The 18,031-nt window shown below is 42.7% G+C and overlaps 1 protein-coding gene across 10 annotated transcripts in view; it reads right to left on the bottom strand.

Moving 5' to 3' along the window:
- The window catches only part of LOC106580457 (autism susceptibility gene 2 protein), a 433,496-nt gene that overhangs the window by 120,970 nt on the left and 294,495 nt on the right, over positions 1-18,031 (bottom strand). For all 10 annotated transcript variants that reach the window (XM_045703229.1, XM_045703231.1, XM_045703228.1 and 7 more), the window contains one exon: positions 13,990-14,019. In XM_045703229.1, the coding sequence (XP_045559185.1) occupies positions 13,990-14,019 (30 nt within the window). The remainder of the gene's footprint in view (positions 1-13,989; positions 14,020-18,031) is intronic.

Below are 18,031 nucleotides of genomic sequence, written 5' to 3'. Positions count from 1 at the left end.
TCTTGGCTCTCTGTGGCCGGTCACCGCTCCTCCCTCTATGCCCAGACAAGACCGGACTACTATTTCTGTCCCAGACCCTGATAGCATGTGTATACACAGCATCGCATATCTGATTAATAATCAGCTGGGCTCATTCTGCGTCAGGAAGACCGAAAAGCCTAATGAAATCACGCAGAAATGAAAGTCGTTAAGGGGCTATACACTGGTTCTCTGCTCATAGTAATGAGCATGGAAAGGAAAGTGGGAAGGAAGGAATCCCCCAAACTCCTGCCCCCCTCCCCTTTGCTCCACCCTCCATCTTTGTAAAGCTACTCCTGCGGCTTTCATCCAGACGTTTCAAAAAAGCAAGGGGGGTTGGGGAAGCTGGGGTGAACTTAACAAGCAGGGATCTTACAGATTTAAAGGTACTGCTAAAAATGTATGGAGGCATGTTTTGGAGGGAGGCCACGTAGAACAGCTTGGCTAGCTGAGTAACTTCACAGTGGGATGCCTAATAAGCCCCACGCAATTTTTCACCCCATATTTTATCAATAAAAAAGCAGTTAAAAGCCCAACCACAGCCGCTGCACTGCCTGCCATCTGGAGCACTCTTTCATTTTATAATCCAACTGTCATTAAAATGCTTCTTGGCAGTTTACAGCTCGTTTTCTCTGTACAGATGTGGAACGAATCTTCAGACACTCCTCTGATCAAAGTGCTCTCTCGTTGACAGCAGACAGAAAACTTACCACCCTCAGGCTACCAGAGTCCTATCTGGGGTTACTGCCTCAATGATTTATTTATTTTCACAGTTATTTATTTATCAGCATGCACACTCCCACCAGAGGCCGGGTAAACTCTGAAGCCTGCACTTCCCTCCCCCTCCCCTCACCCTACCCTCTCCACAGTAATAGTGTTCTTTTCCGTGGGTGGGTGAGTCTCTTGTCTTAAAAGCTTTGTGATCTGTGGCTGCTCTCTCTCTAAGACCATGGCTCTGGCCCCACACCCATTTTCAGCTCAACAGTAGTAATTTATGTGTCATTCTCTGGCTTGAGCAAATGGCCTCAGAACAACCATATTTTCTCCCTCCATGCACAATGAGTATTCATAACACTGTCGTTCCAAAACGTCTAAAACGCTACTGCTGAGTTTCATTTGTATGCTACCCTGAGTCTGACTGTCTGCATGCCTTTTTTTATTTTCTTCATCTTATCTATGAGAGGTGCTCTCTGAAGCAAAATGGAGTTATCAAATAATGACGCCCCTGCTCACCTGTCTGGCGGATTTCAATCCAGCCTTTGATTTCAATTATTGATCAAATTTCTGCTTCAGATCTCCAATGGAGCGGAGAGGCAAAACAATCCTGTAAGGTTGGTTGAATATGAACGGAGCATAAGAGCTTTCCTATACAAATCAACCAGGGAATACCAATACAACAGGCTTCTCAACAGGGTGACGTGATCCATTAACATCTAATTCCAACATCTCTGATATGTCGTTTGGCAGCTTTTTTTTCATCAACATACAGCTACCATATTCTTGTTTATATAAATCATATTTTGTAATTTTATCTCCAACCCCTTAGTCTTAGTTGGGAAAGCTGATTCACTAACGTACAGTCATAAAATCAGGGGTTGGAACCGGTTCAGGGAACAGAACCGAAAACCAGAACAACAAAAAATCTCTAGTGTTCCGGAACAGAACCGTTATTTTAAAATCTTGAGAACCAGTTAATACCAATCTTTTTTGTTCCAAAAATATTCTTAACATCGAGTATATAATTCCATAATTCAGAAAAGTTATGATGCTAGTAATAGCCTAAACACATTTTAATTCACAGCATATAATGATGGTGAGTGCTTCAAGCCATGCCCCCTCCTTGTCCAGCCCTTTATCTCGCTCTCTACCCACCCGTGAAATTGCAGTCGCATCTCGCGCCTGCATTTATCTGACCAATTAAACATGTAAACAACTAGCTTACCTGTTCCATAGCAGGCTGCTCTATCTGTGCTAATTATTTGGGTAAATGTAAAACTATGTTGATTATACAGGTATATAAAAATGTACGAAAAGGAACTATATGAACAGTTTGTTTTTTGGGGGTTCAAACCGGTTCAGAACTTTATTATACTGGTCGGGAACACTGGAACAGAACGAAAAAAGTAGAGGTTCTGTTCGGAACGGAATGATTGGAAAATCAGTTTGGTTCCAACCCCTAAATAAAATGACTCACTGTCTGATGAGCTTTACATTAACGGTAACATAATAACATGTTAACTGCTGACCCCGCTGAGAGAGGGGTTATGGGAACTGGTCAAGTCAACCCAGTGGTGCATTTCTTCTGGATCACACCACGCTGAGACATTCATCATGTGCACACGCATGACTTGTAAGCAGCCTAGCAACCCTGTGTGTGTGTGTGTGTGTGTGTGTGTGTGTGTGTGTGTGTGTGTGTGTGTGTGTGTGTGTGTGTGTGTGTGTGTGTGTGTGTGTGTGTGTGTGTGTGTAACCTGGTGATGTGGCAGGAGCGCATGGCGTTAATATTATGACCAGGTGTTGATTGAGTGCCCCTAAAGCCAGTGACGCACGTCACCCCTTGTTTGGCACCCGTCCCGCCGCCCGTCAGAGCATGGGGCATATTCAGGCTGGCAGAGCCATGTGTTAGATCTTCTCAGCGCCTCCCTCGCTGTCTCGGCTAGCCGGGCCGCCACTCAACCATCCCCTCCGGCAACACCACGGGTCCCCGGGCCGGAGCAGGTTTAGTGCTAATGAAGTCAAATGAATTATAATGGAGGCCTGTATAGGCTGTGTCTGTGGTGCCAGCAGGGTAGCTGTTTTAATGCCAGCTAGGCCAGTCATCTGCTGTAGAAGGGTTAGCTAGCCTAGCGCTCTGTTGTTTGTCAGAACCAGAGACGGACATGCAAATCAGGTTAGATTACACCAATGAATCCATTGTGGGTTACTACTTACTGGAGGAGTGATAAAAGTACAGTAGCATGGAGGGATGGATGGGGGAGAGAAACGTTCTCGCCTAAAAGTTAGCGGAGAGGCCAGGTGAACCACATCATTAAAGGAGGCCCCTTGAAAAAGGGAAAGAGCTGGCAAATGAACATGAGTGGCAGGCATCGTTAGTAACTGCTTCCCTCTGCGCCTCTAAATCCCCTATAAAGTTTTATGTAGGCCTCTTTGATACAATAATGATTTTTTCTTGTAATCTTTTAAGCCCTGCACCTTTTCCCCCTGTCTGCTGCAGATCAAAGGCAGCTGGTTTTGCGCAAAAGGTACTCAGTTACTGGGTATCTGCCTTAATTGAAGGCAGCTGGCCCTGTGTGTTTTGGTCCTGATCTTGGCGCTGCTCTCCAGGGTCTCTACTCTACTCCCTCTCTGCCCGCCAGCTCCCCAGATCACACACACACATACACCCACGGAAAGTTCCCATAGAAAGCCAAAGTGACTTGGGGGGAGAGCAGGCTTGAGGTTTTGGCATTCACCACCCTCCACAGGCATCTGGGTATTTAGATTCAGTCAGAGACGTTCAAGTGGTTGGTGGAGCGAGAGAGAGACAGAAAGAGAGAGATAGAGACCACCACTGGACAGCCTGCTCTCCTCTCCTCGCCTCCTGGTTGATTGTCATCATTCTCATTTGGGGAGTCTGGTGAGTCCGATCCTCCTCACAGGGTCACAGAGTCTAACAGAAGTTAGGGAAACCAAGTGTCATTAGAGAAACCAGTGAGTAAACAGAGACAAAATATAGAACTAAAACATTATTTTCCCTATCAAACGTAAGCAAAAAACATGAGGCTTAATCTGCTGCTTGGCTGACTGGTTTCTTTGTCTGTTAAGGGATTTCATGCTCTCCCAACACTCCTTTGTGAGCACCACGGGTCGGGTTGGGCTGGTTTCCATTCATTGATGTGTTCCAGGACAAAAAGGACAATTTCTTCAGGGAAACATTATCCACGATGGCACAGATTACTAATAACCATGGAAAATTCTATATTTGTGTATAATATAGAATATTGTGTATGTGAATAAAATGGCGCCGACAGATAGGGCTGCCTCGCTTCTAGTCCTTAGGAAACTTTGCAGTATTTCGTTTTTTTATATATTATTTCTTACATTGTTAGCCCAGAAAATCTTAAGTGTTATTGCATACAGCTGGATTCTTATTCCATTCCTAACTTAGATTTGTGTGTATTAGGTATTTGTTGTGGAATTGTTAGATATTACTTGTTAGATATTGCTGCACTGTCGGAACTAGAAGCACAAGAATTTCGCTACATTCTCAATAACATCTGCTAACCATGTGTATGTGACCAATAAAATTCAATTTAATTTGATTTGTATGCCATTTGCAGGAAAGGAAAAATAAGTCCTGTTGCAATAGGGAAGTTTCTCTGGACAAGCCAACGTCTGGGACATAGCTCAGTCAAAGAGCTCTGAGCTCCTTACAACACAAGGTCTGCCTTCAATGTTCTAGCCAAAAGAAATGTGAAAGTAATTAGTGTCCACTGCTGTTTATTGAATAAAAAGGCACTTAGGGTGGAATTCCGACCCAAGTTAGGCATGCGTAAATGGAACGTAATTCCCTTTTTATGCAAAGAAATGAAGGTGTGGCGGAGGTGTGTCTACAGATATGCCGTATTCTGACCTTGACTTAATTCCCTCAGAATTCCACGACCTTTACGCGCGATGAAACAATGAACAACGTCGAGCAATCTGTCGTTTCCAAGTGGAATAACATCGACTTTCTTTTAACCTATAGAAATAACACCATTATCGGCCTCCTGAGTAGTGCAGCGGTCTAAGGCACTGCATCGCAGTGCTAGAGGCATCACTACAGACCTGGATTCGATCCCAGGCTGTGTCACAGCCCGCCATGACTGGGAGACCCATGAGGTGGCGCACAATCGTCCGGGTTAGGGGAGGGTTTGGCCGGCCGGGATTTTCTTGTCCCTTTGCGCTCCAGCAACTCCTTGTGGTGGGCAAGCTGACTTCGGTTGCCAGATGGACAATGTTTCCTCCGGCACTTTGGTGTGGCTGGCTTCTGGGTTAAGTGAGCAGTGTGTCAGGAAGCAGTGCAGCTTGGCAAGGTCATGTTTCGGAGGACACATGGCTCTCGACCTTCACCTCTCCTGATTCCGTAGGGGAGTTGCAGCAATGGGACAAGACTGTAACTACCAATTGGGGAGAAAAAGGGGAAGAAAAAAATATACAAAAAATAACACCATTCTCCATGCACTGTAATTTACAACTTGATAAGAGCTATTGATAAGAGCTAGGTAAATGAGTAAGCCGTTTGAATAAGGGGATTGTAAAGATAAGTGAAAATTGTTTTAGATCTATTTTGCCTTATGATCTCTGGAGACAAATGTGAAACTAGTCATCATATGGCAGCAAATTGAAGCATATCAACATATCACCTTTTCCACAGTGAATTTTATGAAATGTTGGCCTTATAACTTTGGAGACCCAAGCTATAGGCTTCTGTAGCCATGCACAAATGACAGTATAGCACCAAACCTACCAAGTTGATTTGTGATTTCTAGACTTTTCACTCTATTTTTTACAATTTGTATCATGTTAAATATTAGCCATTATTGGTAGCCACCGTCAGTTATACCCACATACGTTTTGTACTGTCATTGAATTTGGTGTTCGTTTCCTTTCATTTTGCATCATTCCATTCCATTATTAGTTTACCTTTCTTTCCTCTGTCACATTAGTGTGGTTGTTCCTGAAGATCGCTAGCAATAGAATATTAGGCTAAGGTATTACAAGTTATACAATAATTTGGAACATGTAACCTATTTGCATCGTTATGGAACACAGACCATACTTAACAGTTTAGACCTGGAGCCTGTCAACACACTTCCATGATTACTGAGGATTATTGGGGTAGATTTATAAGACTACTGGTCAACCCCTATTGTACACCTTTCTCACCTTTAAACAATTGATTATGACAACTTTTAGGATGAATCAAACCACAATTCTTTATTCACCAATATATTTAGTGCGTAAAGAAAATCTGTTGGCCAGCAAGTGGGAGGGTTTTCAGCGGTTTAATTCAAATGTATTGAACGAGCGCAAGGGAACCAAACCTGCAAAGCCCATTGCGCACCTATATAAGGTAAGTCTGAATACCAACTACTAGAAGTCTGTAGGAAAAGCGTACATTTCCTATGTATAAGCAGGACCAGAAACACTCAAATCTAACACACAAAACATTTTTTTTTCTCTCCCAAGAACATCTGCTACCAATATGGACAAAATGTGTATTTTATTACTGATGTGGAAAATGTTTTATAGTACTTGGCTTGTTATTCAAACACAGGCCTTTAAGAAAACAATGGATGGGCTGCCTTGATGGCTGCTTGGACTGGATAATGGAAGTCAGTTTTGCAGTATGTGTGAGGTTACCTGCGTTTCAAACACATCTCCGTCAACACATTACAAAATGAGAATATATATTTTTTTATTAAATAAAACCTGCACAGCTATGCTGTTTGGTTTTAGAGGTGAACCAGCTGTATCACTAGGAGATGGAACAGAGAGGATGTATTTTTATCGACAATTCCACTTACAATTCTATTAGAGTACAGGGCATTGGTTCTGAGATAGGAAATTGGTATTTGAAGAACCCCATCCAAAAGTGGAGCAGGTGAGGGTGGTGAACATGAGATCAAGTACGCAGCAAAACTTGAAGTTCGTCCAGGCAAGAACAATTTCCCCAATGACTATGATCGTAAGCTGTCTCTACTGCACCAGAGCATGGACACGCTGTTCTGATAAGGTTAGAAGTAGGGCCTACTCTGTGGTTGGAAAAGTGGAGAAAGTGGAGTTGTTTTATCAATCACAGTTTTCTGTTTACATGAATTATGTTCATGTCAAAGTAACCTTTAGAAAGGAATCCAGTGTAGCTTATTCAGCCAATGGAATGGGTGCCATAGCATGGTTAGTGATGTCATTGCTATGTTACTGTCACTGCTTTTACTTTGATACGTATTGCTAATGAAGGCTTTGCTGATGTCAGTTGGCTGTGTCGGTACACCTGGCCCTGCAGAGGTCTGAAGCAACCCTCTGTCATCACCCACCTTCTCAAGATACCACAGGGTTGTATATACTCAATTTGCGCGCCATCTACACCCCACCCCTACTCGTCAAATTATATCCTGTCTGAAATTATATCCTGTCTGAAAGTGTTCATACAGAAAATGTCAGACAATTAGCCAAATCGTCCTGGAAAGGTCTAAGCAGGTACACTTCAGTATTATGCAGAGCACTTACTCTTAAAACGATACAATTCATCTCTAAATGAGCCACTTAGGAGACCGACTTATATTCAAATTCAGTCAGAAAGAAGAATGAACTGTGCTCTAAAATCACCACATAGTTGATGCACTAAATGTACAACAGATGTATTTCTTGACAACCAGAAAAAACACACAGGCTTAATCTGGAGAAACTAGAGAAGAGAGAACATTGCAAACAGCCCAATATAAATGAAACAGAAGAGTGTTTCCAGACCAGTGTAATTGCTACAGGAGTAACATCATGACGCCAGCTGATGAAAACACAGCCTTTTCCAGCGGCAGACATGGCTCATCACAGAGGAAGAGACAAAGGCAGAGAGGAGAGACGAAAAATGACATCTCCAAATTAAAGCCTATGTTGCTGGTGTCAGTTCTAATTTGGAGCTGCCTGTGGGGACTGGAATTAAACCAGTCAGCTCTGGTCTGATCTCATTCGTCCTCCATTTTGAATCTGCTCAGAAGAATCCCGAGCTGGAGGGAATATTGCTGGCAAATTGGTTTTAAATTAAAGGTGGCAAGGCATTCTGCTTCCTCAGCTCTTTCCCAGGTGCACTTAATCTAATTTCATTAAGGAGATGAGGACGGATGATCACTTGTGTTGAAACATTAAGTCAGTTCATTTTGCCCCCGTAAAAAAACTATTAGGGCTGTCAGCACCCTGGTGGGTTGGCTGTTTGTTATTGAATATGAGGAGTCTGGGAGAGAACCTGGGCCTCACAGGGATCGTGGGATGGAAGGGGGCATGGATGAGGAATGGGCCAGAGGCAGATACATTTTATACTCTTTTTTCTTTCCTGTTACACGAGAGAAAGAGAGGGGAGAAGGAGAGGGGAGAAAGCAACACAGAGTCAGGATAGGAGAGAGAGAGAGAGAGAGAGAGAGAGAGAGAGAGAGAGAGAGAGAGAGAGAATTGACACTAATATGACAAAATTCCCTGAGAGAGGGAAAAGAGATAATAAAACTGAAAGAGAGAGAGAGAGAGCAAGAGAGAGGAATAGAGAGAGTAAGAGAGAGGAAGGGGGTGAACTGTGGGTGATGTAACACTGTGTTCTATATTTCCATGGACACGGCGCTCCGTATGTAGGTGCACGTTACCTTTAGCAGACACGCTCGTCAGATACATCACCTAAGAGGATACTACCTGACGAATCATTACTGATAAGCTCTCAGAAACGCTCCGTCTTTGTGATACACCATTCATTCCCCATGCCGGGAGATAAGGGAGGGAGGAATTAATGTGTCAATCAAGTCAGAGCTTTGCTGTCCTGTCAAGCAAGTATTGAAACCATTAAAGAGCTGTAGCAGAGATATGCTAATGGTCCCCTGGGAGGGAGGAGGGAGGGAGAGGGAGACAGATACAGTTACTGCTGAATGAATGCCTGCCTGCCTGCCAAATAGAACCAAATGGAATTAGATGATCTGTGTGTCCACACTGGGCGAACGAGCATGAGACCATAGCTGCCATGACAGGGCAAGCCAGCCACTGTGTTAGCTAAGACTGGTAAAGAGAAGTAGCAAATTAGAGGCTAATGCTAGCATTCCAGACATGGAGAGGAGAGACAGAAAGCCATGGTTGTATTTGCAGAAGCTAAAGAACACAAAGGAAATTGGAGGAGCAGCAGCGCAGACAGGCGAGCTCAGCAGAATAGCGATAGGATGACACTTAGGGCAGTTCTTGAAAATGGAGAGGAGGACAAATTCCCTATTTTTATCTTCCTCTTGAATGAAAGAAAATGACCATCTTCACTTCAAGTAGCTTAAACGCACACGTCAAAAGTTGTACATTTTGGCTCTTTGACAAACTGTGGGTGGAGCAGGGAAGGTAGAAAAAGGGGTGTGGGAAGGTAACCATTCACCCCTCACAGGTCCTTCCAGTTTTCACAACAAGATATGCTAGTGCTCAAGTAATAGTCTGTTAAAGATACGGTATAAACAATGCTAATACCAGTTTGATTGAATCATACCACACAATGTCCAAATAGATACATGGAATTTAAATGTATATGAAACATGTATGGTGTTATAAAATGGGTTACTAGAACAGGAATTTCATAATGTAGTCTTATTTTAGTTGGAAAAGCTGTCCTGTGGTGTTGGATATGCAATAACTTAAGATGGCAACATATGCTGAATTTTAAAGTTCATTTTTAAAAACCCTCAACATCATAAATTCGGTAGAATTGGCCCTTCTGTTTCAGTTTAGTCACTGAATCATTGCCTTTATAGAAAACATCAGTGACATTGAGGAACAGATTTTAGTGTGAAACAGGCTAATGGGTAACATGCTTTGTATGAACTGCTTGGCTTTCATAAATAATGTTTAATCATTAGAGTCACAGAGACTCATTTGACCATGATATAATGTAATGGGCCACTCATTTCCTCTAAGAAGCCTGTGACAGTACAGCAGGGTTTGTTTACACACAGGCCCCTCTGTTGTGGTGTTCTTGGGGTTATTCAGGTTCAAGGCTACTATTTCTGACTTTGAATACTTCTCATTGTCAAACATCATGTTCAGATAATGGAGGAAAATCACACGTCTTTAAATGGCAGCTAGGCTCCGTGGAGGAAATACTAGCCATAGGAAAACAATCTGAGTGGGACTGGGATTGCATGTATTTCTGGGGCAGGCAAAGCCAGGCAGGTGAATCTACATAAACATCCCTACTGACAACATAGGACTCAAGTAGAGATGATCTAGCAATCTCAAGAAAACACACACTGAATACATTTGGAATACATCTGCAGTCTTATCTGCTGTGTGTTGGAATATGATGCTTTTACGAAGTGTCCATATCTAGCCAGGCTGGCCTGTGGTAACATACATCATCCTGGCTACCAGACAGTTGTATTCAAATACAGTAAGTGTAACTGATTGCACACAACGGACACACCTGCAAGCAATATTCTAATTGATGTAATCTGTTCAATCCTGACAATGCGGGCATTCAGGTGGCTGCTGGTCTGAAGTGAAAGAAAACAGCCATTGTTTTGCTGCGAGCCAGAGGAGCCAGAGGAGTTGGCAGCACCTGTTACAGTTAACATGAGGCAAATTAAACAGCACAGGTATTCTAAGTTTGGCCAATTACAAATGACAGTGTTTGTTTTCCCCTCATGAAAACCAATTTTACACTGGTGATTTTACTCGACTGATTGCTTGTCAAATTCTTTTCCACATCTCTCTGACTCCCATCATGCAATTTTCTCTGGATGATTTAGCCACTCTGTCTTCCTGATGAAGGTAATAGTCCTCTCCATTTCCTTGATCTATAAGTGGTCAGTTTACTACGGCTGAGGAGCCTTACCCAAACACAGACTTTCTTTTTTAGCTCATGTAATGAACATGAAAGACATGGTGCCCTTTCAGAGAGTAGTACTTTAGGAATTCACAACGGCCTCATCGTGATGGGCGTCAGCTCTGTCTGTTTTCTATGGACGGTGGCACATTTTTCACAAGCCCCATGGACAGACGGCCTGGTAAAAGTTAACCACCACCAGTCAAACCCAAGACTGCTGCACTTATATGAACCAACCACACCCCATTCCCTATGCTTTCACTAAATACCAAAAAAACGATTCTGATGGATTAGCCTTGAGAGAGAGAGAGAGAGAGAGAGAGAGAGAGAGAGAGAGACTTGCTTTGGCAATGTTAACATATGTTTCCCATGTCAATAAAGCTCCTTGAATTGAACTGAGAGAGAGAGAAACACACCCACATGTTGTGAACAACACATACGTAGTTAATGCAATCCACCGGCATAAACCATATGACATTCCTATTTCCCATGCAGCAAATTAGCAATGAACGTTCCATGTGGCAGGTGCAGGGGTAGGAGGTGGGCTATGGACATAGAACAGCAGGGAGGGATGGTGGGCGGGTTTACCTGAGGATACGGAGTTGGGATATTCTGTCTGTTGGGTAGTTCCTCCCCTTCCCCCTTCTCTCCCTCCTCCCCCATAGTGATGCCAGGGAGCTGTATGGAAACTGACAGGTCCTGAAAACCCCCCTTCCTGTCATGTCAAACTGACGGGCGAGAGAGAGGCTCCCCTTCTCTTCCCTGACTCACTCACTCACTCACTCACTCACTCACTCACTCACTCACTCACTCACTCACTCACTCACTCACTCACTCACTCACTCACTCACTCACTCACTCACTCACTCACTCACTTTTTGTTTCAATGAAGAGATAAAAGCCTATTTACTTGCCAAAGCTACAGTTAATGCAAATGATGCTTCTGCTATCAATGTATTATTTATAGGGTGAGCAGAGCCGCAGACATTTCCACAGAACTGGGAGCTAAGCTTACAGGAGATTAGACATGCTATCTCATTCATTTACCAGGGGGTAATTGCTAAACTGCGGGGGAATTAAGATGTGTGAGGCTCCCATTGGTGGTTCATGGTGGATTGGCTGGTGGTGCTGATGCTGGTAGCAGCCATAGATGAAGGAGCCAGCCACCCCATAAGACTTAGATAAACAAGTGTTCAGTTGTGAAATTGGTATTACTACAAATACTCTATAGACACTCACCAACAGCTGTCAAACAGACTGACAGATGATTTATAACTGATGGCAACTTAGAAATCTGCCATTTAACAACATAAAGACTGTGATACAAGTTGCAATGCTATCACTAGGATATTAGGGACAGCAGTAGTGTATTTTCATGCATGAAATTAATTTGAATATGATGTTCAAACCTACATAAAAGTGTGATATACAGTGCATTGGGAAAGTATTCAGACCCCTTGAATTTTCACAGCATTATTCCAAAATAGATTAAATAAATACAAATCCTCATCAATCTACACACGATACCCCATAATCACAAATTGAAAAGTTCTTTTTATTTTTTTTGCACATGTATTAAATGTAAAAACAGGAATACCTTATTTACATAAGTATTCAGACTCTTTGCTCAGGACCTTAGACTCGAAATTGAGCTCAGGTGCATCCTGTTTCCATTGATTATCCTTGAGATGTTTCTACAACTTGACTGGAGTCCACCTGTGGTAAATTCAATTGATTGGACATGATTTGGAAAGGCACATACCTGTCTATATAAGGTCCCACAGTTAACAGTGCATGTCAGGGCAAAAACTAAGCCATGAGGTCGAAGGAATTTCCCGTGGAATTCCGAGACAGGATTGTGTCGAGACACAGATCTGGGGAAGTGTACTAAAACATTCCTGCAGCATTGAAGGTCCCCAAGAACACAGTGGCCTCCATCATTCTTAAATGGAAGAAGTTTAGAACCACCAAGACTCTTCCTAGAGCTGGCCTACAGGCCAAACTGAGCATCCCCCTTAGAGAAGGGCCTTGGTCAGGGAGGTGACCAAGAACCCGATGGTCACTCTGACAGAGCTCCAGAGTTCCTCTGTGGAGATGGGAGAACCTTCCAGAAGGACAACCATCTCTGCAGTACTCCCCCAATCAGGCCTTTATGGTAGAGTGGCCAGACGGAAGCCACTCCTCAGTAAAAGGCTCATGACAGCCCGCTTGGAGTTTACCAAAAGACACCTAAAGGACTTTCAGACCATGAAAAACAAGATTCTCTGGTCTGATGAAACCAAGATTGAACTCTTTGGCCTGAATGCTAAGCGTCAGGTCTGGAGGAAACCTGGCACCATCCCTACTGGGGAAGCATGGTGGTGGCAGCATCATGCTGTGGGGATGTTTTTCAGAGGCAGGACTGGGAGATTACTCAGGATCGAGGGAAAGATGAACGGAGCAAAGTACAGAGAGATCCTTGATGAAAACCTGCTCCAGAGCGCTCAGGATCTCAGACTGAGTCGAAGGTTCACCTTCCAACAGGTACAATGACCCTAAGCACACAGCTAAGACAACACAGGAGTGGCTTCGGGACAAGTCTCTGAATGTTCTTGTGGTCCAGCCAGAGCCAGGACTTGAACCCGATTGAAAATCTCTGGAGAGACCTGAAAATATCTGTGCAGCGATGCTTCCCATCCAACCTGACAGAGCTTGAGAGGATCTGCAGAGAAGAATGGGAGAAACTCCCCAAATACAGGTGTGCCAAGCTTGTAACGTCATACCCTAGAGGACTCTTGGCTGTAATCACTGCCAAAGGTGCTTCAACAAAGTACTGAGTAAAGACTGAATACTTGAAATGTGATATTTCCGTATTTTTGCAAAAATGTTCAAAACAATGTTTTTGCTGTGTTATTATGGGGTATTGTGTGTAGATTGATGAGAAAAAAATATCTAATCCATTCTAGAATATGGCTGTAACGTAAAACAAAATGTGAACAAAGTCAAGGGGTCTGAATACTTTCCGAATGCACTGTATGCGATGTATGATCTATATTCTAAAAGCAGGTTCTTCTCTGCATCACATTGTTGTACTGTATGTGAATGTGATATATGTTGTGTACAGGCTGAGGGAGTCATTAACAGGTTTAAGGAGTTGAAGACGCAACATTCTCTTACACCTGTAAAAGCAGTGTTATCATTTGCATTGTGAAAAACTAACAGTGCAAATATATACCTTACTGAGCTGTGTTCCTTGTCAGTTTCTTTCTTACTCATCCTCATCTAGTAGTCTGTTATTCTTCTCCTCTCTTTAACCGAAGGCTGTTTCTTCTTCTTCAGTCAGGAACCCAACATTTGTTATTCACAACTCCTCACGTACACTTCATGTGGTGGGGAAAATAAACAGAAAAAAGTCTTACCTTGTCATCAACGTCACTCTCGCTGTCACACTACAAGGGAAGAGAAAGGGAAACATAAGGAATTATTCATTTTATCCCCCTTTCCCCAACTACCACCACCAACAAACTCATAATCAGTGCATATGTTATTTTTATGTGACTTCTTGTTCAGTGACAGCTTTCAACACAAACAAGGGAAGATGAAGGGAGCGAAAGTGTGGCGTTTGAGAGAGTTTTCAAGGTTTAAAAGCAGTACACAATACAATAACGCTACTCTGGAGTTTTCTGTGCAAATACAATGGTTTACAAAAGGTTGAAAAACAAACAGAAGAATAATGAGCTGTGTTGTAGAGTGAAGGTTGTTCATTCAACAGAAACTTGTCCATTATTATTTTGATTAGGATGTGAATGTATCATTTGCGCTTTCCACACATCATTAGATCATAATGTCCTATAAACAACATTTTTCATTGGTATGTTAACATTAATGCATTTCAAGTCTAGTTGTGAAAAGGATTACAAGTTTTAAAATGCAAATGTGCAATTATGGTATAGTATACTGCATATGGCTTATACAGATGTAGTATATATGTAGTATACTGTATATAGAATATACTGATGTAGCCTACAGGTATGGATCTTAATTAGATCAGTATTGTTACAGCAAAATAATCCTGCAGCAACAGGATTTGAACGTTTAGTCCATAATGTTGTTTGATCGGTGGTTAAGCTATTAGCTGGCCAAAATTAGGCTACATGAAAAGTGCAATATTGTTAATATAACCATGTGTTAGTACGGGTTTTCAGTGAATTTATGTAAATTATGAAGCTCATCTGCATTTCCTAATGTGCAGGAAAATTCTCATCACCAAAAGTGATCAAACTAAGATCATAATTCTGTAGAATGCCACAACCTCTATAGCCACCTGTGTCCTGCATGACTAGCATTCCTTTACAAGGCACACAAGCTCTTCTCTCATTTATTCTCTACTTCCGTTTCTCACGTTCATTAGGTGTTTAAAGTGAATAAATGTTCCTCCAGGCCGCCCCTCTCACACTACAATGGGAAGTGAAGTTGTGGAAATAGGAGTGGACCGGTTGGTGAGACGTCCTGGACCTCACAGTGGGGGAGCCAGATAGAAAAGAAAAAAAGCTATTCACGCAAAGAGCCATAGAGAAGAGAAGGCCCCCTGAAAAACACTGCCTGCCTGGCTTCAATCTGTCAATTAAGTTTCTGTGGCAACATATTTAAGTGCCCCTCTTTATTTGGTTTAACTGCTTTTCAGAGCTCCGGCACAAAGGGAGACGTTGGGTCAAAGGAGACACAGCGGTCCATTGTGTTGTAGCATGGTGGGTCTAAATGTAGAATTAAGTAACGCGGAGCAATCAGCACTACAGTCCAGACCTGGATTCAAATACTATTCAAAATCTATCAAAAACGGTTAGCGTTTGCTTTAGCCTGCCTGGAGGGCTAGATTCGTGCGTTTGCACTTTTGTGACGGCTCTACTGGTTCTATTGCCCGTGGCAAACTCAATCAAGCCCAGCTTAATTTTTTGACATCATTTCAAATAGTATTTGAACCCAGGTATGCTACCGCCCAGAGGCCAAGATCTCTCCAGAGAGCTACACTCCTGGCCTTAAATCATCTCATTCAGAAGACTTCTCCTGACTGGGGACAGAGGTAAGTCAAGAGATTCTGTGGCTCAACATGACATGAGTGACTGTGTGTGTGTGTGTGTGTGGTTGTTATATCTGTCTATATAACATCTTAAGACCATGGTGAAGCCCTAAACTCCCATATTGAACCATTCTTACAGGAGAAGGGGAGCTGAGACATTTAAACTGGAGGTCAGGTCGATAAAAAAGAGGGAACATAATTATTAATGCATCGATTTCCTTTCTAGAACTAATCAAAGTCATTGATGCTATTCAGAGGCAGTGAGTGAAAGAGAGAGAGTGAGAGAAAGAGAAACAGAAAGAGCGATTCAGAGAGAGAAACGGAAACAGAGAGAAAGAAACAAACAGAAAGAGAGATTAAGAGAGAGAAAGAGAGATTCAGAGAGAGAAACAGAAAGAGCGATTCTGAGAGAAACAGAAAGAGAGGGAAAGATAGGATCATTAAAAGGCCTTGACATTAGAATGTCTTTTTACAACACAAAGCCTACGCAAATGTTCCATTGTGTACAATCAATTATGTGTGTATGTGTGTGTGCACGTGTCTATGTATGTACGCGTGCATGTGTGTGAGAGTGAGTTCAGTATTAGAGAAAAAAAACATCCTGTTTGCTGCCTGTCCCTTAATTCTCCGGGGAATGTTTACAAACCATAATTCCAGGGCTTTACTTGTGAAAATACATTCATTAAAGGTACAGGGCATTACAGAACTGCAAGTGGCTTAGGCCCCCTGTCAATCACTTTCCCATTTAGCGCCGGGGGTTCTCAGCAAATTGATTGTCACATATTTCTACCTAGATGAGCCTGTTACTGGCTCAACACAACCTGTAATGAAGCAACATTTGTCTTTCTCTTACCACTCAGTCCTTTAAAAAAAAAAAAACACCAGCCTTTCTCCGTGCTTGATTTTCCTGTTGACAACAGGATGTGAAATGTGTTCTTAGTGTGCACCTCAACAGCCGGGCGCCTCACACAGTAATGCTAGTTCCCACTGTTATTGTTGGGGCCGAGCTAAAAACATGCATGGGCAATGGAGATTATCACTGAGGATGAGAATGCGAGTAGAGGATGAGGAGGCCACAGAGGGCTAGATAGTAGGAGAAGGATAAGGAGGAAAATAATAGCAAAATAGCAAAGCAGAGCTCTCATCCCCCCCACAGCCAACCCGTTAAGAAACATCTCCTGCAGCAGAGTGTAAAGGATGGAGTTGCCCTTATGGATAAAAACACATGCATTTCACATGTGAACACGTGAATGGTTCCAAAAACACGTGATCTAATGTGAAGTTAATGTGATAACATGTGACAATGTTTAAAGCAACATGTGGTAACATGAAAATGCACATGAAAACATGTGAACTGTCCCAAAAACAATTGTTTTCACATGATTTCGCATGTGAGAGTTCATGTGAAATCATGTGATTTTTCTGGAAAGGTGTTCTCAGAGGCAAGTGAAAAGTGAGAACAAACACTAAAAACATAGAGGAGATGGAGGGGGTCTGTCAGGGAGGTGTTTGGCTAGCATGGCTCCAGGCTATTACTACATAGCATTATAGGCCTTTGCTGAGTCTACACTGAGTGTACAAAACATTAATAACACCTGCCTTTTCCATAACATAGACTGACCAGGTGAATCCAGGCAAAAGCTGTGATCCCTTATTGATGTAACTTGTTAAATCCACTTCAATCAGTGTAGATGAAGGGGAGGAGACGGGTTGAAGAAGGATTGTTAAGCCTTGAGACACATGGTTTGTGTATGTGTGCCATTCAGAGGGTGAAGTGTCTTTAAACGGGGTGTGGTAGTAGGTGCCAGGGGCACCGGTTTGTGTCAAGAACTGCAACACTGCTGGGTTTTTCACGCTCAACAGTTTCCAGTGTGTATCAAGAATGGTCCACCACCCAAAGGATTTCCAGCCAACTTGACACAACTGTGGGACAAGAGACACCTGTCTGATTCCCGCCTGTCTGAGTGGGCTAATCCATTGTGAAGGCTGCGGGGATGGCACACAAGCAACACCAGTAGTACCTTTACTATTAATTATCATCATTTGTCATCTACAATGTTTGTTTGGTTACGGTCATTTCTGTTAATGCATTCAATATACACTGCTCAAAAAAGTAAAGAGAACACTTAAACAACACAATGTAACTCCAAGTCAATCACACTTCTGTGAAATCAAACTGTCCACTTAGGAAGCAACACTGATTGACAATAAATGTCACATGCTGTTGTGCAAATGGAATAGACAACAGGTGGAAATTATAGGCAATTAGCAAGACACCCCCAATAAAGGAGTGGTTCTGCAGGTGGGGACCACAGACCACTTCTCAGTTCCTATGCTTCCTGGCTGATGTTTTGGTCACTTTTGAATGCTGGCGGTGCTTTCAC

This window comes from Salmo salar, chromosome ssa20, assembly GCF_905237065.1.
Source record: "Salmo salar chromosome ssa20, Ssal_v3.1, whole genome shotgun sequence".
Classification (NCBI taxonomy): domain Eukaryota; kingdom Metazoa; phylum Chordata; class Actinopteri; order Salmoniformes; family Salmonidae; genus Salmo; species Salmo salar.
This window is presented reverse-complemented; position numbering and strand designations above follow the sequence as displayed.